Source organism: Bactrocera dorsalis, chromosome 2, assembly GCF_023373825.1.
Source record: "Bactrocera dorsalis isolate Fly_Bdor chromosome 2, ASM2337382v1, whole genome shotgun sequence".
In the NCBI taxonomy this organism is placed as follows: Eukaryota; Metazoa; Arthropoda; class Insecta; order Diptera; family Tephritidae; genus Bactrocera; species Bactrocera dorsalis.
The window spans coordinates 54,816,149-54,841,879 of record NC_064304.1 but is presented as its reverse complement, the minus strand read 5'-3'; the positions used below and the strand labels follow the sequence as shown (position 1 = coordinate 54,841,879).

At 35.6% G+C, this 25,731-nt stretch overlaps 2 protein-coding genes and 1 pseudogene across 2 annotated transcripts; 1 reads left to right on the top strand and 2 right to left on the bottom strand.

Moving 5' to 3' along the window:
- Positions 1-525: 525 nt before the first annotated feature.
- LOC125776373 (putative nuclease HARBI1) lies at positions 526-1,418 on the bottom strand. The gene is given in 5 exon segments (XM_049448128.1): positions 526-677; positions 680-693; positions 751-941; positions 998-1,169; positions 1,228-1,418. Coding segments are annotated over 5 exon segments (588 nt in total). The 5' UTR covers positions 1,287-1,418.
- Positions 1,419-4,587: 3,169 nt separating this feature from the next.
- LOC125776357 (putative nuclease HARBI1) lies at positions 4,588-6,198 on the top strand (annotated as a pseudogene).
- A 3,681-nt stretch (positions 6,199-9,879) lies between these two features.
- LOC125776368 (tigger transposable element-derived protein 6-like) lies at positions 9,880-10,941 on the bottom strand. The gene is made up of 2 exons (XM_049448123.1): positions 10,537-10,941; positions 9,880-10,464 (listed from the first exon to the last, which is right to left on the bottom strand). The coding sequence occupies exons 1-2, from the start codon at positions 10,906-10,908 to the stop codon at positions 10,237-10,239; spliced, it is 600 nt and encodes a 199-aa protein (XP_049304080.1). The 5' UTR covers positions 10,909-10,941; the 3' UTR covers positions 9,880-10,236.
- Positions 10,942-25,731: the final 14,790 nt, after the last annotated feature.

Below are 25,731 nucleotides of genomic sequence, written 5' to 3'. Positions count from 1 at the left end.
TTGACGTGCTGCTCTGCCTCGAGTGTAATACTCCCCCGAATGGATTTCAGAGATTGCTCTCACATTTTCGGGAGGTGATCGATTTGGCAATATTTCGGTTTCACTTAGAAAAATGCCACGTTTTTGTAAAATATTGTACAAGTATAAACAAATAATGCAGCTTTGGAATGTTTGTACCGCAATGTACGTTCTCTTGAAATGCAACGAAAGCGTGATTTTAAAACTCCAAATGCTCTTTCAATCGTGTTTCTTGCTCTTATGTGCCTAGTATTGAAATTTTGGTCATTTGGTGTTTCAGGGTTTGCCACCAGTGTAAGAAGCTATGGCTCCAATGGATATCCCGAGTCACCCAAAAGCCATTTAAAAGCTCCACCAGAGTGTTCTCTTATTGGCTTTATCCTTCCTGGCGTAGTAGTCCATATACCGGAGTCATGACATGAGCCGGGAAATTTTGCATTCACGTGCCGGAAAATTAGTTCATCGTCACAAACCTATTGGGAAAATTATTTATTAATTAGTTATTTATTAGTTATTGAATATAATACTTACCGCTTCAACATTAATGCTATAATAACCTTTTCTATTCATATAATCATGCGGTACAACTGTGTTTGACAAGGCAGGTGCAATTATGCCAACATGAGTGCAATCAATTGCTCAAATTACACCTTTTATTTAAATTTCGATTAAAATCTGGAATAAAACTGTTGAATAGCGATTTATTTTCTTTTAAATTGGAAAACAACTTACCCAGTCTTAATTCTATTATATTCTTCAACAGAATTAGGAAAACGCACTTCGCCGTGTCTACGCTCCACCACCAATTTACAAATATATTCGATACAACGGGAAATGGTTGGTTGGCTCATCACCGCAAAATATGCATTTCCCACGCAACACTGATATGAGCCATTGCATAAAAAATATAAAACTGAAATAAACTAGAGAAATTTGATTGCATGAAAACATGTTTCTTTAAGGTTAAAATGTAACTCGCCCGAAGTTCAAATGGAATCGATGTTTGCTGTTGGTCATACGGCTTGAGTTGATTAATTAGATCCCAGCACAAAGATTTGAGAAATCGAAAAACCTTCCTGAATGTGTTCTCTTTGTATGAAAACGGATCTTTTTTGTTTCGCAAAACAGTCAGATTGCGCCTGCGAATGTAGCTAGAAGATATGCACCTTATTATCCATTATTGCAAAATTATAAATATTAATACATTACCTCTCTTCCTCCTCTCGTTTTTTCATCATAAGGTAAAATAGTCCAACTTCATCAGCCATTGCTTTGCTCTTATTTTTCTATGACTTGGTGCAAAGCATATAACAAGTTAGAGACTGATATTGCTCAAATAAAAATTAGACAAACTCGTCAGAATACCAAACAGTCACTAAATAGATTTCACCACAGAATCGTCTCTATTAGAGACTTGAGACTGCTCGCAGAATACCGGCATGTACATGTACAGATCAAAGCTGGCTTTTAGATTACGAAAACTTTACATTTAGTATAATACCTATAACTTCAGATATATTCGCCATTAAAATATAGTATACCCAGTTTATACTATTTTACTAATAGCGATTTCTTTTCTGGATAAAAATGTTGCCTCATTATAAAAGAATTATATGTGAAAATTGTTTTTTCGGTTTATCTCGTGAATTAATAACGGTAATTTTATTCGTCGTTCACATATTTTTTTTGTTTATAATGTTTAACATTATTTCATTTGTTTCATTTGAATTACCGTTAATTGAAAATGTCATTGCGATTTCTATTTTCCATAGAAAATAATTATACATATGCGCAAATTAATCTATTTGTGCTCTGGCAGCTTTTAGTGACGAAAAAAAGTTTAATTTGGATGGTCCAGATGGTCATCACAAATATTGGAGAGATACACGACATCTTATTGCTATAAGCGAACCATAATGGGGTATGGACTGCCTTTAGTTCTAAAGGCAAATCTCATATGTGATTTTTACCTACTAAAGTGAATTCCGAAGTATTCATTGATCTACTGGATAGTGAACTCATTCGTTTTGCTGAGTATTTATGACGAAATTTGGGTATTTCAGCAAGACAACGCCCCCATTTATGTGTTTCGCGCTACGAAAGCATTATTTCAGTCCCGGAATATCCAATTATTGGATTGGCCAGCTTTGAGTCCTGACTTTAACCCCATAGAGGACGAGAGCGATGGTCTAATTCCTGTAGGGTTGTGCGATTTATAGTGGTGTTGATAGCTGTTCCATTCAGTTAAGTAGCTGTCGTGTAGAAAGCTATGCAAAAGCTTGCGTAAATCTTTGTCCACAAAGTAGTTGCTTAGATGTAAGGGTTCAAAACTGGCCTCTTTCGCTCTGCTGTCGGCTAATTCATTTCCGCGGATTCCTGCATGGCCTGGCACCCACATGATTTTTATATTATTTCTATTTGAGAATATGGCGTTACGGATATTTATAACTAAGGGCGTATCATTTGCATAATTCAGGAGGGCGTCCAAAGTAGATTTACTATCGCTGCATATGACAGATTTGTTTCCATTTTGGGAAGCAAAAAGTACCGCTTCAAGTAAAGCAGCTGCTTCGGCTGTAAATACCGAGCCATACGATGGTAGTGCACCGACGACAATAGTGACACCAAGTTGGTTTGCGACTGCAAACATTGTACTGGTATCAGATTTGGACCCATCTGTATAAATAAATTCGCAGTCGTTTTTGAGTGGTGCTGTGATTTTGTTAAATTGTTGCTGGTATTCATCCGGTGAGGTGAGTCCTTTAGAATACTGCAGTAATTTGGTCAGGAAAATTGGTTCGAGATTCACAGATGGTGGACAAACAGGAATTGGTGTTCTTGTGGCTCTTGTAATAATGTTAATTTGATTTGATAGATTTATGCATCGTTCTATGGTGGAAAATTTACATTTCGTTTTCTTTGTTTTAGAGACGCAGTGACTTGTTCGAATAAAACTTGGTTTTTACAGTGGAGAAGTTTAGGAATCAGCATCATTGTATTACGTTTTACTCTGGACGTGATTTCTGGTAATCCAGCTTCTGTCAAGATAACTTTTGTTGGCGACGTTGGCAATGCGCGGATACTTCTACGCGCAGCGGTGTGGTACGGTGCATTTAACAGCTTCAGATTAGCTTTTGAACAGTGTCCGTAGATATAAAGTCCAAAGTCAATTTTTGATAACATTAATGCTTTTGTGATATTTACAAGTTTATGTGGATGAATTTGGATGACAGAAATTTAATTATGTATTAATTTAATTATGTTAAGTCTTAATAATAAACTAGCTCTAATAGCTTTACAATGTTCTTTATACGTTAGCTTATGGTCAAAAGTTAAGCCTAAAGTTTTTAGTACATTAGTGTGTGGGATATGGATATTGGAGTGGGATAATGAAGGGGAAAAACATCTGCGTTTTCTGCAGATGTGGAAAGTAGAACATTTAATTGCTGACATATTGGCACCTGATGTTTCTGCCCATTTATTTATATTTTGTAGGATGTTTTAAGAAGGTGTAATTAACGTCATTGAGACCATTTAAATTAGAAAAAATTAAAACGTCATCGGCATAAGTGAAATGTTCTACTTTCGAGTTGGAGGAAATGATTGAGTTGATTTCATTGAACGCAATTACGAACAATGTTACTGAAAGTGGCGATCCTTGCGGAATGCCATTATGAAGACTGTATATTTGGGACTTATAACACTGTGATAGTCAAAAAAAAGACAAGACCAAATTCGACGGTTTCCCCCTATTTCGGGTCCTACGAATCGAACTGCATCATTACTTTTTTGAGTTACAGTCATGGTTTCATACAAAAATTTTTGTTGAAGTTTTTCATCAAAGTGGCCCACTGTAAGAGAAAGGCACATTTTCTTCGGTCTCTAACTTTTTTAATGTTGACTTTTTTGGTAAACTTTCTTTGGCAAAGCTTCTCAGAATAAGTCCGTCTTTAAGTTCTTAGATGACTGTAAACCCCAAAATCAATGTTTTTTGTGTCCTTATAGCCAATATGTCGAAAAAACTGAAATTTAATTCATTTTTTTAATGTTTTTTCCCTCACGTTTCGTCAATATTTTAATTTACCCTTTGATACTTATACATTAAGTGACATCTTGTAATAGTAAGAAACTTAAGCAAAGACAACGTTCTGAGCAAACTAACCATTAGAAAAAAAACTTAACAAAATTTGTATTTTTTAAAAAAGCTACACTAACTATGTTTGTGTGCTGTTTTATTTTTTTTTGTATCTTATAAGTGTTATCAATAAGTATCATAAATTTGTACACAATATTTAAATTAAATTTAATAAGACTCATCTATCAATGTCCTACACAAATCAGCAAGCAACGAGTCAAGCTTTTACACTGCACTGATAAGAAATAACAACAACTAACGTTTGAAAGAAACGTTAAATGCTTGCCTAAAGCTCTAGTTATGCATGCTTGACTCAACTCAGCTTCGAAAAAGGTGACTTGTGAAACGTAACTGCAATTATACTAAACACAGCGCGTGGAAATCAGCTGTTTTTGAATGTTGAGAGAGCACACAAATGTTACATTTTACTTAATATGTGAAGCTTGTGAAAATTTAATCAATATTAAAACAAATTGTTTTGCTGAATATATTAACTTTAATAATGGATAGTGATTTATTCCATGAACTATTATATTTTAAATATTCAAATTCAGGCTCGTTATTTTATAACTATAAAAAGTTTTATAGTATAGTTTTAATGGCATCCTGCGACGCTAGGTATACGTTCACCTCTGCCAGCATTGGTAGCTATGGCGGACAAAGTGACGGAGGTATTTTAAAAGATTTGCAATATTTCAATATTTACTTATTTTTATTTTATTTCAAGGTGTCTTTCAGCAAACTAAATTTGGTCAAGCACTCTTGGAAAACAAATTGCCACTACCACCAAGAGCTCCATTATGGAATGAATCCTCAACAGATTTTCCACATTTTTTTGTGGCCGACGCAGCGTTCCCATTGAAGGAAAACTTAATGCGACCTTACCCCGGTGCACAGCTGCCACGAAACAAAGCAATTTTCAATTACCGGTCGAAAATAGCTTTGGTATTTTAACTGCTCGATGGCGTGTTCTACGAAAGGTAATAGACTTTAGCCCAAAGAACTGCGAAACAATTGTGTTAACCTGCTTGGTTCTTCACAATTTTGTAATGTTGAATGACCATGATCGTTGGTATTGTCCAGATACATTTGTAGACACAGACACCGCAGACCATGGAATATTGGTGGGAGAATGGCGTGAAGATTTAGAGAGTGTTGGAGGTGCATTACATTCAATAAGTACAACTCGACGCAATGCATCTAGTTTCGCATTCCGTGTAAGGGATTTTTTGGCAGATTATTTTATAAATCAGGGAGCGGTTTCATTTCAAGAAGATCGTATTTAGTGTATAGCAATTTTGTGTAGTTTATGCATTTGAAATATATACATATTTTTATGTATAAAATTGTAATCTAAGTACCTTTATACTATACTTTTTGTTACGTTAACTTTTTTGTGATATTTTATTAAACCATTGATATATCTATAAATATTGTTTTATTTACTGAAAAAGATGGTAATTATCTGTATTAGGAAGATTACACAGGCATATGGCAAATGAATTCTGTAAAGTAATGCTTCTAACGAAAACATACATATATATTTTATTTATGGCATAGGCCGTATAATCACAAAAACATACTTTAGGCAAAATAGGATAAGTTTTCCCTATCAAAACGCTATCATTCTTTAAAAATAATTGGTGAATGTTTTTTGCAACTACACAATGACAACAACCTTCCAATCATTAATCACTACCAACATAACCACATAGCACACAATAAATAAAAGACATACAAAATTAAAGAGTTATAAAAACAAATTATTTTATTTTTTCAAAAACATTCTAAAACCCTTTTGAACATTCTTAAAACTATTTAAAAAAAAATTAATGTTTTAAAAATTTTAAAACTATTTTTGAAAAATCAGATACATTGTTGTTTCTTATGTCTAGGTAACAAGCCTTTTAAACATTTTAAAACCATTTTTGAAAAATGAGGTACATTGTTGTTTCTTATGTCTAGGTAACAAGCGTTTTAAATATTTTTACATATTAATTCAATATATGTATAAAACAACAAGCAAATGATTTAAAAAAAAAAAAAAAAAAAATTATTCGGGTTCCGATTTAATAGCAAATAACGAATTTGTTAAAACTTGTATTGCTTTCATTTGCTTTACCTCGCTCATACCGTTCATGATAGAGGTCAACATAACACCAAACGATCTCACCGCCTCGCTGCATTTGCTCCTCTCTGCACACATGCTTTTGTATAGCTCGCACGCTTCTTTGAAACAGCTGTCGTCATCGCTGTCTGTTTTCTTGACTCTTTTCCGGATCGGAGTTGAAGATGACAACTCCGAAGGCGACGATAAAATAGTCGGAGAACTTTCAAAACTAAATGGCTCCAACAGCTCCTGCGAATACATATCTTCTAAAATGTTTGTGGTGCAGCGATTTCTGTAAAAGGGAAATAAATATTTAATACGTATAAAATATTAAAAAAAAGATTAACTTACGGTCTGGGCTGTATATATAGTTTTAAAAAGGTCATATTATCGAACAATGGCCAGGTTTCGGTATTACTCGCCCCACTTCCTGATGGTGACTCCATTTTCCTTACTTCCCTACTGAATCTCTCCCTTAGAGTCAGCCACCTCTTCGAACATTGCTCATCTGTAAAATAAACCCAACATAAACTATTAAATTCTACCTATATATATACATATATACAAAATATATTAAAATCTAATAAATAATAATAACAATTACTTACCAGTAGCACCTAGTCCTTTGCCACGCTTACCCACGCAGCCTTCTTCTTGCTCGGCACCCGGTAGCCTACGCAGGCCTTCTTATACAAAATTTCACGCGCACGCACTTCCTTTATTAATTTTTCATCATTCATTGTGATTATTTCGATTATTTATTTCTGGCAAATTAAATTTAGAAAATTAAAAGAGACGATTAAAATGAAATGATGAAAATGAAATGAAGCGTGCTATGTAAAAAAGCGAGGGAAAGAACCGAGCTGACACTCTCTGAAATGTCAAAATGAAGGGAGAGAGCAAAGATGCCACTCTCTGAAATGTCAACGTAACTTGAAATTCTAAATTCAACAGACTTTCAAGTCAAGTCAAGTGTTCGGTAATCAAATACATGCAAGGCTCATTAAACAGATCTTTTATGTGACAGTTCTCAAGTCTGGCTAGGTCAAGTCAAGCATGCATAACTGGAGCTTAAAAGTCAAAATTTAAACATACATTGCAGTAGTTAATTTGACTTTGACTTCGCGGAAAGAACATTGTTTTAGTGCCTTGTATATAAAGAAAATAAATTAAAATGAATAAGTGTCCAATTGGCCTATCGTTGTTCTGCTACGTATGTGGAAAATTTACAAGCCCACGGATTAGACGCAAAATATCTTCGGGAGTTGCCGGCATCTACGAAGAATATTTCGATTTGCCCGTTATAAGAGACGTAAATTGGGTGTCAAATACCATTTGCACGCAATGCAACAACAACTTGCATAACTGGTCAGAAAGACTGTGCCTAAAAATGGGGTTCGGCATCCCAATGATTTGGATAGATCCACAAGGGCATCATACTGGTAACTGCTACACGTGCAAGAAGAAATTTGCAAGACTCAACAAAAAAACAAAGTTTACAAAAGTGTTCAATCTGCACAGCTACCAGGATCTCACTCAGAAAATGTTCCGATACCAAGATGTCGAAGTCCAACTGACAGATATATTTCGCCAACATTTTCCACCTACAGATCTACTCTCAATGTATAACCCAACCGAAGTTGAAAGCCCATGTCGTCACTTGGAGATTTCCCAAGCCCGTTTGAATACGATGGTACGACAGCTGAAATTATCGCAAAGACAAGCGATTTGCCTAGCACATCATCTTCGATCGGTAAATATGTATATTGTCTAAAGATATGAAGGTGTATGGATTCCGCAAAAGACAGGAGGAGCTCTTAGATTTCTTTGAGGTTAATGGCGACAATACTTTTTCGTATTGTAAAAATTTTCCTGGTCTTACTTTGGCGGAGGGGTAAAAAAAACCGAATTTCCGGGAAAATGGGGTATGTACGGATAGGGGGCTTCTCTAGAGGAGGAGTATCCAAAAATTATGTAAAAATAGCTAATATTTTTAAAAATATTCACGTTTAAAAATTCAAAATTTGCCCTAAGAACACATGTTATTTCTCCATGTTTCACAGAATATTTTCACGTTTTTCACTCACTATATTTAAATATACACTCTTAACATTGAAATAAGTTCACTTTTCACTTTTATTTTGTAATTTTTCAGCCAAATTTAGTAATTTCAAATCACTTACCAAATTTATGGCTGAAAAGCTTAGAGTGTTTATATTTACGAGGAAAACCAGCATTGCCACACCTTAAAAACCAAAAGTGAAGGATTTTTTTAGCGTTTCACAGCGTTTTCTTTGTTTGTACTTTCGAGTGATTCCTTTTTCTTTATTAACTATAAAAAAACTATAAAGAAGATTTTTCGAGCTAAAATTGAATATGTGAACACTTTTCTATATACATACATACATATATGAATAATATGTGATTTATATTTAATAAACACAGATAAGTAAAATCGTGTGATAATATTATATTATACATATGATTGTAATATAACATTTTTATATACATATTACAATTTTATACTATAATAAAATCATCAGCGAATACCCTGGGTGACCGAAGTACTCTCGCGTAGTAAACCTTTCTGCGTTGGCGGCCTTCGGCCGCGCTCTAATAAAATAACCTTGGCCGAGCGAATACCCGGGGTGACTGAAGTACTTTCGCGTAGTACTCCTTTCTGCGTTGGCGGCCTTCGGCCGTGCACTAAAAAAAAAACCCTGGCCGAGCGAATACCCGGGGTGACTGAAGTACTTTCGTGTAGTACTCCTTTTCGGTATAAAGTGGTTATAATTTTTGGTTATCATGCACTCAAAATTTAAGTTTTCGTTATAAAATGGTAAATTTTGGTTATTATATCTATCAGCGATTTCCATTTATTTTTGATGATACATTGGTTTGTATTTTAGGTGACAATATATATATTATTATATTTAAATATGAGTTTGAGTGCATAGTAACCAAAAAATATAACTACTTTATATCCAAAACTCAAACTTTGTTTCAGTATGAGTGCATAATAGCCAAAAAATATAACCACTTTATATCCAATATTATCAGTGCATAATAACCAAAAAATATAACCACTATATATCCAACATTGAAATAAAATTTAAGTTTTCATTATAAAATGGATAAATTTTGATTATTATATCTGTCAGCGATTTCCATTTATTTTTGATGATACATTGGTTTGTATTTTAGTCGCCGATATATATATTATTATATTTAAAATATGAGTTTTGGGTATGAAGTGGTTATATTTTTTGGTTATCATGCACACATATTGAAATAAAATTAGAGTTTTCGTACTGTACTGTATACTTCACACTTTATTACGTAATATTATTATATAATATTATTTACACATATGTATATACATACATATACTATTAATACATGTATATAATATTACTTATTTGCTCAATAAATTTAAAAAAAAAAATATTCATATGCATGAATAGAGGAATTTTTGCGAAAAAGAGGAGTTTCAGCGAATTGCCTTATCATCACATGGCAGCGTTCCATTTCGTCGTAATTTTTGGTAAACAAATGAGGTTCACACAAGTGTAAAATGTCATTTTTAAAATAAAGATTTTTTAGGTAAAAAACGTGCTAAAAGAGTAAAATATAGGTTTATTTAAAAGATTATAGTGCAATTTAATTAATTTGATGTGAAAAATGAGAAAAAAGTGTGTTTAAAGTGGTGAAATAACTCCTTGAAATGGTCCAATTTTGCGAATTTTTGAACTTTAAGGCCGAATATCTCCTAAACCAAGCGTTTGCGGACCCTATATATATGTTTTTTAATCAGGAGGACTTCCTCTTTCCAACGGTACCTTCGTGGCGCCAAAGAAATCGGAATTGTGCCGTTACATTTAAAGTTTTTCTTCAAGCGATTTAATTTCATCAAGATAAAGATTTTTACTTTCCATAAAATGTTTAACTGTTGAAAGCGCACCTATAGCTGCTACTAAGGTGGGTGAACATTATTACATTCATCTTGTGAATTTTCTTCAGAAGATGCTTCGCTGGATTTTCCGTCTAAGATGGATGAAACAATTTCATCTTCCGTCAATGTTCCAAAACATTCAAGCTCTTTATCGCAGTTAACATATTCCTTAAACTCTGTAGGATCTATTGTAACATCTATTACTTCTTCAACGACGTCAGAGGAATTATTTTCAATAAAAAATCCAGCCTGTAATTTGAAACAAATAAATAAAAAATTAGAAATGCTAAGAAATTTTCAACAGGGGTTATAAAACCCTACCTTACGGAAACAGTTTTCTATAGTTTCCTTCTTAACAAGCCACCATGACCGCTTTGCAAAAGTTTGAGCATCTAAGATTGAAATCGATTTCACAAAATCTTTGTTTGATAAGCCCTTTTCGATTGCAAGTAACTGTTTTCTTATAAGAATTTGTCTGAAATAGACTTTGAAGGCATGTATTATTCCTTGATCGAGTGGCTGTAATATCGATGTGGTATTAGCAGGAAGAAATTCAATTTTGACATTTTCCAGAACTAAGTCGGTCACCTTATGGCAAGGAGCATTATCAATAAATAGCACAACTTTTCTATTTTGCTTTATCATATCGCGATCAAACTCTTTTAAAATATTTGTCCAAAGCGAACTAACCATCCAAGCTTTACCCTGAAAATAATATGGAAAGGGTATGATTTTCCCTTTAAAGCAGCGAGGATTTTTTGATTTTCCAATGGAATATATTTTTTTTTCACTTCCGTCTGCATTGCAACAAAACAACAGGGTTAGACGCATTTTTTGACTTTTTCCTCCAGTCACAGTAGCTCCCTGTCTAGCCAAAGTCCCATTCGGAAGTGCTTTATAAAGTAATCCGCTCTCGTCCGCATTAAAAACATTGCAGGGTTCATAGTTTTTTAATAAATTCTGCAATATGTGACGTCTATATGAATCCGGCCCCGCAGTGTCAGCATCAGGCGCTTCTCCAGTTATTTTTGTAATTTAATGCCCTCTCGCCGTTTCCAGCGCCACAGCCAGCCATTGGTGGGAGAAAAATCAAAATGCATTTTATTAGCGAATTCTCTAGCTTTTTTGAGGAGTTGAGCATCTGTCAACACTACGTTTGCAGCCCTTATTTGGTCAAACCATTTGGCAAGAGCCTTTTCAATTTCTTTATTACAGCTTCCACGCAAACGCTTGCGTTTCATGCAGGTGGCGTTTGCAGCTTCCTCCACTTGTTTGCGATTCCTCAAAATCCTATTTATGGTTGAAATATCACACTTAAAATGTTGTGCAATGTCTTTTTTCGGTTTTTCATTACGCTCAACTAAATAAAGAATCTGTATTTTTTGTTTAATTGATAAACTTGTGATTTTTCGCCCTTTGCCAGGCATTTCGGAAGTTTTTAGATTGAATTCGTTTTAACAACTAGCGATGCTCGATAAACTAGCGGTGCAAGTGGAATTAAAAATCGATTGTATAGTGCTGCCACTGAACTTCAAAATTTGGAAATATTTTAAGAAATTTTAAAGCGCACTTAAGCGGGGAAAATTATAAGTAGCATGGTAATTGTGGTACGAAAAATTGAGGTACTTAGGACAGAGTTCAGTATCAGCAGCATCGATGGAAGATATGTGCGGATTTAAAAGTTATCGCCTTGCTTACTGGTTTGCAGACAGGATACACAAAAAATATGTTCTTCATTTGTCATTGGGACACAAGGTACCGCGGAAACCAATATAGAATGCTTGATTGGAAGCTTCGCACAGAATTTCATTTAAATGTGGCAAATTTTATCCATGTTCCGTTGATACCAGCTAATAACATTTTGCTACCACCACTGCACATAAAATTGGGAATTGTCAAAAATTTCATAAAAGTAATAAATCGAAGCTTCGGCATCTTTTAAATGTTTGACAGAAATATTTCCAGGACTAAGTGTTGCGAAAATAAAAGAAGGTATTTTAAGTCTTTTAATAGAACGAATGTTATGTTAATACATTATTTTCAGGTGTTCTCAATGGCCCCGATATAAGAAAACTTATGAAGAACGCAAAATTCGGAGAACTTCTAAGGCCAAATGAAAAAAATTGCCTGGAACTCCGTTATGACCGTTATAAACCATTGCTTAGGAGTGCACCGGTCTGAAGATTGGAAAAAATATGTGGACGACATGGTGGACGCTTTTGAAGAAATAGGTGTGAATATGTCCTTAAAAATTCATTTCCTTCACCATCACAATAACCATTTTGAGCAGCAAGTTCCGACTGAATCCGATCAGCATGGAGAAAGATTTCACCAAGTCGCTGCCCCCCTTGAGCATTGGTACAGCGGCAAAAAGCTTGACTCGTTGCATGCTGATTTGTACACAATAATCATGTATCAAAGGGTAAATTAAAATATTGACGAAACGTGACGGAAAAAATATTAAAAAAAATGAATTAAATTTCAGTTTTTTCGACATGTTGGCTATAAGGACACAAAAAACATTGATTTTGGGGTTTACAGTCATCTAAGAACTTAAAGACGGACTTATTCTGAAAAGAAAAAAGAAAGTTTAAAGTTTTAGTCAACATTAAAAAAGTTAGAGACCGAAGAAAAATGTGCCTTTCTCTTACAATGGGCACTTTGATGAATAACTTCAACAAAAATTTTTGTATGAAACCATGATTGTAACTCAAAAAAGTAATGATGCAGTTCGATTCGTAGGACCCGAAATAGGGGGAAACCGTCGAATTTGGTCTTGTCTTTTTTTTTTTGAAAAAAGCTATCACAGCGTAACCGATTGGTTAAAAAGGATTTTACAAATTTCTAAATTTTGTTTTCAATTTTCCATCGCTTTAATTGTCGTAGTACGATATGCGCTCCGATTCTATCGAACGCCTTCTCGAAGTCTAAATTGAGAACTGACACATGGTTACTGTTGGCTAATTCTGTGGAAGCAAAATGCTCGAAATATAAGGGTGGTTCAGTGACACCAATACTGTTCGTCTTGGCGTACCACATTATTCTCGCTGCGATAATTTTTTCCAGGACTTTAGACATGCATGGTAGAAGGGATATTGGTCTGAAACTTGATATGAGCGTGGAGCGGTTTTCCATTCTTGGGGATAGATTCCGGAGTCTAGGATATTATTGTAAAGGTTAATGAGTCTGATTTTGAGGGTAGAGGATACATTTTTTAGGAAGGGATAGGAAATTTTGTCCACACCAGGTGTTTTCCCTTTCATTCTTGAAATTGTGGATTCAAATTCAGATAAAGTTATCGGGACTTCTATAAGGAATGCTGAGGATGAAGGGGATGGATTGGAATAATCTTCTTGAATGATTTGATTTTTTAGGGCATTGAAGGCGGGAGAGAAGTTGGAGTCATGGGAGTAGGAGGACCATGTTTTGCCGAATTGTTCAGAAATATCATGTGGTTCATGGAGTCGTCCTACATATAAATGAGATACGAGTGCGGGAAGTGGAACCTGTGAGCATTCTCATATTTGTTTTGAATTGAAGGAGGGATTTATATTGGAGGTGAGTTTTTCAAGGGATGGTCTTTTGGCTGATTTTAGTTCTTTTCTGAACGTAGCATTTGCTTTTTTATAGTTTGTATCACTCATGTGTTGTTTGTATTTATGCCAAAGTGTTTGTTTATTTTTTCGTAGGGTGGTAAGCAAGTTGGACCAGTAAGGCAATTTGGCAGTAAATTTTTTTGAGTTTGTTTGCGGTATTGTCGCATGGGATGATAGGCGAATTATTTGTTTAATTTTAGAGGCTTCGGCGTTGATATTTTTTGAAACCGGTTTGTTATTTGATGGAGATATGGTAGCAGATTGAAATCTCTGCCAATCTGCCTTTTCTATCAGGAATTTTGGTTGAGGTTTGACTTGATACCAATTAATGATTAATTAATTAATGGGAAATGATCACTATTGCAGAGTTCATCCAGTGTGCGGGAGGAGAGTTTGGGGGCAATAGATGCTGAGGCAAGTATAATATCAGGATGGGTAAAGGTTTTATGGGTTGAAAAATGCGTGGGTAAACCATCATTTAGAAAAATAAGGTTTTGGAAAAGGATAACGTCTTCAAAAATTTTCCCTCTTTTATTAACACATTTGGAGCCCCACAATGGGCTCCACGAATTAAAGTCTCCTAGGATTATGATGGGAGTGGAGAATGTATTACACAAATCAATTATATCTTTATTGTTATATTTTTGGTTGGGTGGGATGTAGCAATTAATTAATGTGATTTTTTGCTCAACGTCGATTTCAATTGCTATACATACATGAAATATTTGATGTAATAGGGACTAGTTTATGATTTATGGATTTTTTTATAAAAAAAAGCGATTCCCTGTTTGCAGGAGCCAATAAAGGGTTTATTATGAAAAAAACTATGATATTTATTAGGTGGGTATGCTGTTTTGTTGAATGGAATATGCGTTTCTTGTAACGCAATAATTTCGGGGTTAAACTCATTTATTAGAATATTAAATCTACGTAATTGTTCAAAAGTCCGTTTATATTCCATTGTAGTATTTGTATCATTGTGGTGTAGTATCAGAGGGGTATGGTGGGATGGAGGAAAGAGGGATGCCAGTAGAAAGGTGAGAAATTAAGGAAGAAATTAAGGTGTTTGTGTTTTGTGAGTCAATAAAGTTTTCGGTGTTATAATTAGTTTCGTGAATGTTATTGTTTGCTGAGTTATTGTGATTGTTGTTTGCGTTGTTGTTGTCAAAAGAGTTATTAATGTCTGTTGTTGGAGTAGGAACTGGTAGGGTTTGTATTGTATTTGTTGTATTTTGTTTTGGTGCGTCGTTTGTCACTTGGATATCTGTGTTGTTGTTGTTAACTAATGCTTGGTTTGCTTGTGAATTATCTGTGTTTATGTTGTTATTGTTACGTTGTGAATTGCGTCTATTTTTTATAATATGAGAGAAGGGGATCGAAGACTCATTGAGAGCTGAGGGCACCTGTGCTTTGTATGTTGTTAATGCTTCATGCATTGTACATTTTTTGTCTGTTTTAATCACAATTATTTGTTTCATTTGTGCAAATTTCGGGCATGTCTTATTAGAAGCAGCGTGGCTACCTGAACAATTTGTACAAAGAGTACGAGAGCACGGAGTAGGAGAGTGGGGTGGGAGTGCATATGAGTCGCATGCTGCCAGTTTATTACAGCGTTTTGTTGTGTGGCCAAACATTTGGCAATTTCTGCACCTCATGGGGTTAGGATAGTAAGGTTTGACTTTAGTAGTGTACCAAGATATTTCTAATTTTGTGGGTAATTGGTACAAATCAAATGTGAGGAGTACTACGCCACTAGGGATAGCCTTTCCGTCGATGTGTTTGATAAATTTATAAACAGAGACGACGCCCTGGTCAGCCAAATTTTCAATTATTTCTGTCTCAGGTATATCATTAAAGCACGGTGCGAAAATAGTGACCTTTGAATACAGTGAGCGCATTTCGTTTAGCCGAATGGCTACTTGTTCCTATAATTTAACGTTATTCTGAAAATTGCTACTGTACTTTATGCTTTCTGCGAATATTTTGCATTTTGCTTTCGTAACCATTTATTTTTTCAATGTTATTAGTCTACATACATATGTATATCATATTTGAAAAATTTTTAGTGGAAAGAGGTAATCAGTGTCAATTTCAGTGCGTATTTCGTTTAGCCGAAAAGGTGGTAAAAGTCATTTTACAAAGAAATAAAGAGGTAATTTGTATTTTTTTAGAAAAAAATATTACAACTGACACTGCATAGATTTATTGGGTTCATTTAAGTTATTACGTTTTGTTTTTTTTTATACCCTTTAAAGCCATGCCGAAGGGTCCCTACTTGTCAAGTGAAGAGAAAGCCGTTATAACGGCACATAAAGAAAACAGCATGAGTAATGTTCAGATTGCTTCAAAAATACAGAGATCCGAGAAAGTTATTAGAAATTACTTAAGGTTGGGCAAGAATTATGGTCAGAAGAAAAAAACCAAAGGTAACAAAAAAATTACAGAGCGCCAAAAAGGTCAAATTAAGGACCTCGCAACAAAACAAAAGCTTACCGTTTCACAAATTATAGCGGAACTTGATCTTCCTATTAAAAAACGTCGTGTCCAGAAAATTTTAAACACAACACAAAACGTTGTTTATAAAAAACAAGCAAAAGCTCCGGCACTGACAAAAGCCCACAAGGATGCAAGGATGCAGTTCGCAAAAACGCACATGAAATGGACGTCAGAATGGAAAAATGTAATTTTTTCCGACGAGAAAAAATTCAATCTCGACGGTCCTGATGGATTAAGTTTTTTTTGGCATGATTTAAAAGCAAAGGAGGAACCAAGGATGAGCAGGAACTTTATTGGTGGACGTGTTATGATTTGGGCAGCCTTATCTTATTATGGAAGATCCAGAATATGCTATGTTCCAACAAAAAGGAATAGCGAAATCTACACGGACATGTTGGAATCAGCATTAATCTCATTTCTGGAGGACTGTCATCAAGAAGAACCAATTTTTAAACAGGATAACGCAGCTATCTACGTCTCGCGACATTCTATTCACTGGTTTGATGAAATGGCCTGCACGCAGTCCAGACATAAATCCCATCGAGGACCTTTGGGGTATTCTGGAAAGAGACGTTTATAAAAATGGTCGCCAATTTAACAGAGTTTTAGAACTGAAAAGGGCAATTAAGGACAGCTGGGAAAAAATACACGAAGATATCTTAAAAAAACTAATAGAAAGTATGACAAATCGCATTTTCGATTTAATAAAATGTAATGGAGGCAAAATAAAATATTAATTATTTACTAACTTTTTTAATTTTGTCTCTATTTATTATTATTGAAACATTCGGCTAAACGAAATTCGCACCTGTTTGACGTAATATCACTATTATATTAGCAAAAACACAATGAAATTCGAAAATCTTTGTTTTGTTTAATAATAAAATATATATTGAATTAGTTGTAAAGGTTTATTTTCTTGTTTGTACTTTAAGTGGTAGAAATTAACAAAAAAAAATTCATTCGGCTAAACGAAATGCGCGCACTGTAGTTAAGGTTATGGTGTAGCTCTATTTTTACGTCACACACGCCGATTAAATATGTTGTAGACAAAATTTTTTTTGCGATGTGATTATTTTTAACTAAAAGCAGCAGGCTGCCGTTTTTTAAATTTGAAATTTCCATTTTTTCAGATGATATATTTTTATGCCTTGTGTACTGCAAAGCACGAATATTGGGTTAGGTGTTTATTTGAATTAGTCGCATTGACCACGAGGTATTTGGGATTGTCTTTTTTGATAGTTGGCAATGCCGGAAAATACTATTTGGTTATGTTTTGAGATTTTTTACGCTTGGGTTTTGGGCTTGTGGCTAACAGGGCAAACCTGTTATCTCCAAGCGTGGGTCCCTCAAGGGACATTTTGATTTTTTTTTAACTGTAGAAACTGTTTTATTTATGTCACAATAAAGAAGAGAGAAAAAAAGAAAATCACTGTCACTGTATCACGCTGTTATCACTATAATACGCTGTTCGACAACCGTATGCGATGAGTATCAGTCGGTGATTGCCATCAAAATATATTTTGTGTTTTTGATACTTTAAATTTAAGTTATTGTATTGTACATGTAATTCTTTTACAAAGGTACGACATAATACATTTTTTAAACTGTAATTAGCGCTATAATTTAACACCTTTCCTTTTACTTCATTAAAATACTTTGAAACTTTTTAGAAACCATAAATAAAAATACACGGGACAACTGATACTCCTATGTTTTGAGACGATAGAAAATGGTGCACTTTTGCCTGTTTAGAAGGCAATACTTTGAGAAAAGAACACACAACTTTGACAGCCCGTTATAACTGAAAATTTTTGTGAGAAAAGAAATCGCTATAAGATACATTGCCCTATTGCCCTAAATATACTCGTACAGTATAAGGCCAACCGGAAATTTGAAAATCGAATATTTGCATTAGTACATATTATTTGGATTATTTGCGGGCTAGGGCAAGTTTTTACAAAAATTTATCCATTTTGGGCATAAAGATCCATTGGATTTAGGAGGTTTTCATAAGAGCGCTATAAAGGTTTTTAATATAACAAAAACGGTTTGGGATATCAATGAAATGTTTTAGTTCCTGTGAACTATTTTCGATTCCATTATGTATGGAACTCGATTTCTTTTTCATGACTATCACAGACATGCTTACAGAAATATTCGGTTTTCATTGAGCGATTGCGATTCCCATTCACAGCAATGAGCCAGTATTGACCATCACGGAAGAAGAATGGCCCAATAACGCCTCCGGCCCATAAACCGCACCGAACCCTAAATTTTTCGGGATGCAATGGTGACTTATAGAATATGTACGAATGTACTTTCACAGGAATAAAGAATTTCATTGATATCCGAAACTGTTTTTGTTTCATTAAAAAAACTTTTGTAGTGCTCTTATTGAAAAACCCGCTCTTAAAGTTGAGAGCACTGACTGATTTCGGTAGTAAATTTCAATAATTTCGACTCGTTGTTGAAACGTATGTCTTTTCATAATATAATAATATCTTGATGAAACTTGGCATGTAGGTAACTCAGTACAAAAAAAATCTAGTTCGTAGATGGGCGTAATCGGACTACTGTCACGCCCACTGTTGCGTCAAGCGACAAGATATATATGTATATTCAAACCTGAAATTAAAATTAAGAAAAATGAATTATAAAAAATTATAAAATATTGAATTATTTAAATTATTGTATACTTACCTTAATTATGCATTCATACTACTAATCTACTACTTACCTTAATACTTACCATAATCTATTACAATATTGAACGAAAAGTTGAAGATAATTAGATTTACCCCTTTTTAATACATATTTATATTACCACTACTTTAAGCCGTTAGTTTTAAGTTAGGCTTAGCAATTAGATTAACTAAAATAAAGAATTATTGTAATTTGAACGTGAAATCGATCGGACGTGTTTGCACTTATTATCGCAATTTATTTTCGTGACAGGCAATTGGGCTTTATTTTATTCGCGCATTTCCCAAGTTTATATTTTCGCATCTCAAAAACGCTTGAGATTTTTCATGGCGCCCGAGCAGGGACTTAGTGCGTGAACTAAGAATATTTTATTTAACTTTCGTTTTCGGTTTTAATAACCATATCGTTTCTAATTGCCTGTCAATCTCGGTTTTCGGTGTTCGGCTTTCGGCGAAGTGAAAGTGGTGACCAAAATTAAAAAAATATATATGTACATATAACACTCGTGTTGTATATTTAAACACATTAAAAAAAAAATTAAACCTGAAAAAACAAAAACAAAAAAACAAAGAAATAAAAAATAATAACCCTAACTAAAAATACATATAGAAATACATACCTATATGTACATAATTCATACATATATATAGTGGAAGTGACCAAGTTGTGCAGGGATCGTGATACCTAAATAAAGAAAAAATAAAATATAAAACATAAAACGAGAGTGAAAACAAAAAGAAAAAGTGGCGGAAAACTATTTAATACTTACATATGTACGTGAATACTTAAAAAAATACAGTGGCCAAATATAAACGCAAACATACATATATGTGAAACAGAAAAAATTTGAACATAATATAAAAAACAAATATAAATATATATACATACATAAACGTGAAGTGCAGTGCTAAATAAATACTTACCCATATACGTACCTAAGCTTATGATAGCGAAAGAAAAGAAAAAGAAAAAGGGAAGTATCGTGGATGCATAGAGTGCTAATACAGAACACGTAAAACACAAAAAAAAAAAGAAATTTACAGTAGTGCAAGAACGAAAGACGAAGTGACAAAATTTCTAAATTGTGCTAAATTGTGTGCATATGCATATGTACGTATATACATAAATATAATTCGTATATACATAACTAAAGAAAATAAAAAGTGGTACTTACAAGCCAAGTTACAGTTTAAAAAAAAAAAACACAGTTTTCTAAACTGTTTGAAGTGCCGCAAATTAAAAAACCGGTTAGCCCAAAAAACCGTTGCAATCATCCGTTCCTGCCAATCCGTTGCTGCGGTAATTACTTCGTTGAGATCACTTCCCTGTTATCGCACCGCTGCTGCCATCAACCCGCCGCTACTGCCATCGTCGCTGCTGCCATCAAGCCGCTGCTACCATCACACCGCTGCTGCCATCGTCTCTGCTACCACCAAACCGCTGCCGTCGTGGGAATGAGCTGCCACTGCATTCTCTGCAAAAGGGACGTAAGCGCCGGCAAACAGCCGACGCACCAGGTAACGAGTGCGATTTACTGAAAGCAGTGCAAACAAAAAAAAAAAGGCATACAACAAAACAAGTGCACTTTCAGTTTTTGGCTCTCCCTTTTCACTTTATATTATATTGCCTTGTATTTATTATACAAACATATACATATATACATATCTTAATATATGCTCAGACATATACGAATTCAAGTGAATAAGGGATTTTGGGATTTGCGGTAGCCCTTTATTTTGAAATAAAGGTGATAAAATTCTTAATTGCAAATTAAATTATTATATTTTTCGCAATTTTTTCGATCGGCGTTTGCAATTATCGGTCGTTTTTTCGCAATTTTTGTCGATTTTCGTTCGGACATTTTCCGATTAAATTACTTTTTTGTGCTATTGCTCATTTTGCGCATTTATCGGTTTGGCTTTCGTATACTTGGGAATCGATATTTTTTTTTTTCTCGTTTTCGTCACCGATTCCAAATATATTTGTTGCCAACTTTTATTGCTATTAGTTTGGCTTTCGTATAATTGGGAATCAACATTTATTTTTCGTTTTCGTTATCGATTCTCAGTATATCTGTTGCCAACCATTACAGTCTTTTTTCGTAAATTTTATTTAAACAAGCAAAATGAGCAAGCCAAAGCCAACTCTCACAAGCCTGTCTCCAAGTAAGGAGTTGACGGACTTAAAATCGTTAAGACGTCAAAGAAAGGTCGCGAAGAGTAGTATTTTGCGCATTAAAACGGGCCTTCTTGAAAAGACAATGTCTTTAGATCCAATCGAATTGGAATGTCGTCTAGATATATTAAATTCACATAGTGAAAAATTAATGAAGTGCCAATCAAAGATTGAAGAAATTGATGAAGACGACATGGCCCGATGGGAGTTAGAGGACATAATCGTTGAAACGAAGTCCATAATAAAGTCAATTTTAGCGAAAAATAAAACTTCATTTGCCGAAACCTCTTTCGTAGCTTCTCACAGCTCAAGGCTCCCTAAAATGAATTTGCCGAAATTCAAGGGAGAATATTCAGAGTTTAAAAATTTTATGAGTTTGTTTGATAGCTTGGTTCATAATGATCCAAATATCCCAGATATAGAAAAATTTAACCATTTGGTTCATTGTCTATCTGGAGAGGCTTTGGGAACAGTTAAAGCATTTCAGATGTCGGATGAAAATTACCCGAAAGCGTTGGCAAGTCTCAAAAAAGTTTATGATAATAAATGTTTGATATTTTTCAATACAATATCTAAACTTTTTGAGCTGCCAACAAACCCAAAGCCTTCTGCGCCTTCCCTGCGTTCAATGATTGACGAAGTGTCAGCGGTATATGATTCATTGCTATCGCTGGGCGATGAAAAACAAATAACGAACGCAATAATCATACACATTGTAATGACAAAGGTTGACCCTGCCACCCGATCCAAATGGGAAGAAGCGCTTGACTATGACAAACTGCCACTGTGGAAGGACTGTGAAGCCACCCTAAATAGGAGATACCAGCAACTATCAGCGGAAGGAGCATCACACTCTAGGACGAAGCCCATACCTACAAGCAATGCGCATCATGGCAAACAACAACATATGGACAGGACCAAATCGGCGCTGGTTGTTGCAAATACGAGGCAGCCTCTTTGCCAACAGTGCAAATCGAGGGATCACCATTTGACTGCCTGCCCCACCTTCAAGGCGCTTCCGGTGCAGCAGAGGTTCGAGTTCGTGAAATCGGTGCCCTTATGCATAAATAGTTTGCGTAAGGGTCAAACGGTTTCCAAATGCAGAGCGGATCGTTGCCGCATATGCAATCGATCCCATCACTCGCTGTTGCACCAGTATCCAGTGTCCTTCCCCGCTGTACCTCATCCGCAACCATCAACCACACATGCCATGCATACAGCCAGTATGCCGGATCGGGTCATGTTGGCAACAGCAGTAATTCTAGTGAGGACCAGCTGCGGAGATTACCTGCCTGCGAGAGCCTTGCTGGACTCAGGCTCCCAGGTCAACTTTATGACGGCGGACTTAGCACAGAAGTTGCGGATTCGACGTCAGCACAAAACATTAAGCGTAATTGGAATTGGCAATTCCAATACAAAAGTGGGGTCAAAACTAAACGCGTTTGTCAAGTCGCGGTTAAATAATTTTGAATTTTCGGCGGAATTCTGGGTAATGCGATGCATTTAGGCAAATCATCCAGACCATACCATCAATGTTAGTGGCTGGAAAATTCCGCACAATATTGAATTGGCGGATCCAGAATTCCACAAATCTAAAAAAGTGGATATCCTATTGGGTGCTGAAACATTTTTCGACCTTTTAGCTGTTGGCCAAATTAAAAATGGTCCTAACCAACCAACACTTCAGAAAACCCTTTTAGGATGGATTGTGTCTGGCAAATATGCCAGTAATATAAGTTCTCCTCCCAGATTACATAGCACATTATGCCAAGCTGAAGAAGACTTAACGTCAATCGATTCAGTAGTCCAAAAATTTTGGGCTCTAGAAGAATTACCTTCAGAATCAAATGGCATCAAATTCACACCAGAGCAACAACAGTGTGAAAATTTTTTCGTTAATGCTACTCAAGTATTGCCTTCAGGACGGCTTCAAGTCAGAATGCCCTTTAAAGCTGACCGTAAGTTACTCGGTCACTCATATGAAACCGCAGTTCGGTGGTTTCTGGCCCTGGAGAGAAGGACATTAAAAGATCCAGAACTTCGCAAAATGTATCTGGACTTTATGAATGAATATAGAGCCTTGGGTCACATGAGCCCAACGAACAATAAGATCCCGAGTGAGCCACACTACTTCATTCCGCATCAATGCGTTTTAAGGCCCGAGAGCACAACAACCAAATTACGTGTTGTATTTGATGCTTCGAGTCGATCTTCAACTCAAATAGCGTTGAATGAACTTTTGATGGTAGGTCCAACCATCCAAGAAGAGTTATACTCAACTCTTCTTCGTTTTCGATTACATAAGTATGCACTAACAGCGGACATTACTAAAATGTAGTGATGCATGAAGAAGACAGAAATTGTCAGCTTATTGTGTGGAGAGAGCATCCTTCTGAGCAAATTCAAATTTTTCGTCTCAACACCGTAACATACGGCACTGCGCCTGCTCCATTTCTCGCAACACGGTGTTTGCAAATGCTCAGTGATGCCAATACAATGAAATACCCACTCGGTTCATTGGCCGTCAAAAGAGACTTTTATGTTGATGATTTATTAACAGGGTCCGAAAATTTTGAGTCTCTAGATCTTTTGAGAAGTGAGGTAATTAAAATATTAAACTCGGCAGGATTCTCCTTAACGAAGTGGTTTTCGAACCACCCTAAATTTTTCGACAGTGATTGCACTGAAAAGTCCTTAAGCTTCAATGACAAAAGTTCCACTAAAACGTTAGGAATCCATTGGTTGCCGAAAGAGGATTTGTTTCGATTTGTTTTAGATGACAATTTTAATGATCTGCGAGCCACTAAACGAAATATATTGTCAGTTTCTGCTCGCCTTTTCGATCCTCTTGGATTACTAGCCCCACTAGTTACCAAAGCAAAAATCTTATTGCAAGAGCTTTGGAACCAAAAACTAGATTGGGATGAGTCGATTCCATTGCGCCTTGACACTAGCTGGCAGAACTTTAAAGCCAACCTAATGCAGCTCTCATCGATAAGCATTCCTCGTTACGTAAACGTTGAGTCGAGTGCCATCTGCCAAATACATGGCTTCTCCGACGCCTCAATAAGAGCATACGGATGCTGCATATACATACGAAGCCAATCTGCTAGTGGTATTAAATGCATGCTGCTTACTGCAAAGTCTAGAGTGGCTCCGCTGAAGACCAAATCTCTTCCGCGTCTTGAGCTCTCGGCAGCACATCTTCTTTCGAAATTATGGTCAAGAGTAGCGCCTATGTTGAGTCGACATTTCGAAAATATTACATTTTGGACAGACTCCGAAATCGTTTTACATTGGATTAAAACACATCCATCTTCACTGCAAACCTTCGTCGCAAACAGAGTGTCCGAAATCCAAGAGTTGACTGACAAAGTACATTGGCGACATGTGCCAACGAAACAAAATCCTGCGAATCAAGTGTCTCGGGGTTGTAATGTGGACGAATTGAATAATTCAATATGGTTTGGCGGTCCACAGTTCCTCCTAGAAGACCCTGCATTATGGCCAATTAATAACCACTTCCAGCTCTCACCAGAAGACGAAGCATTAGAGAAGAAGAAAAATACATTTACATTACTTTCGACTACTGAGAAAAATTCAATATTGGACCTTATTGAAAAATTTTCTTCTCATAAGAAATTGCTTCGTGTGGTCGCATATATATTACGATGGATCAGGCGACCACCAAAATCCTCCAGGGGTCAAGATCTGACTTCAGAAGAGCTAAACTTGAGCTTTCTAAAAATTGCACAGGTGGTCCAACATTCAGAATTTTCGGATGTTATTCAAAAATTGCATAAAGGCACCACCCTACCCGCAAACTTGCAAAAACTCAACCCGTTTTTGCATGAGTACTCGGATATGTCGCTCTCATTCAAATTAATCCGAGTAGGAGGTCGCTTATTAAATGCACCTCTCCCATACGATGCCAAATTTCCGCTTTTATTAAATAAAAGTTCGCACTTCGTTATAACGTATTTACGGTTCCTGCATATTCGAAATCACCACGCTGGGGCTAAAGCGTTGGTTGCGCTTCTTCGAGAACGCATATGGCTGATTAATGCCCGAGAAGCTTGCAGTAGAACCGTAAGAAACTGTATACATTGTTTTCATTACAAGCCGAAGTTGCAAAACCAAATAATGGGAAATTTGCCAGTCGAAAGACTTCGAGCACTACGGCCCTTTCTTATATGTGGCGTAGATTTTTGTGGTCCGATATACACAACGTTAAAAATACGCGGTCGACCACCCGTAAAAACATATATTGCAGTTTTCGTTTGCTTTACTTCAAAAGCAGTACATTTAGAATTAGTTTCGGACCTATCTTCTAATTCATTTATTTTCGCCCTAAAAAGGTTCATTGGACGCCGAGGAATCCCGACGAAGATATTCAGCGACAACGCCACCAATTTCGTCGGCCCCGATCGCAAGCTGCGCGAATTGAAGGAGGCGTTTCTGGCAATGGGTCCAGAACTGAAGAGATTCGCAGCAGACGAAAGGTGCAGCTTCATCTTTATACCACCGCGGGCGCCGCACTTCG

Bases quoted from the DNA above. Each gene is read 5' to 3' on its own strand.
- LOC125776368 (XM_049448123.1), bottom strand. From the start codon at position 10,908: ATGGTTAGTTCGCTTTGGACAAATATTTTAAAAGAGTTTGATCGCGAT. The intron at 10,465-10,536 runs GTAGGGTTTTAT...TTCAAATTACAG, and splicing joins TAGAAAACTGTTTCCGTAAG to GCTGGATTTTTTATTGAAAA.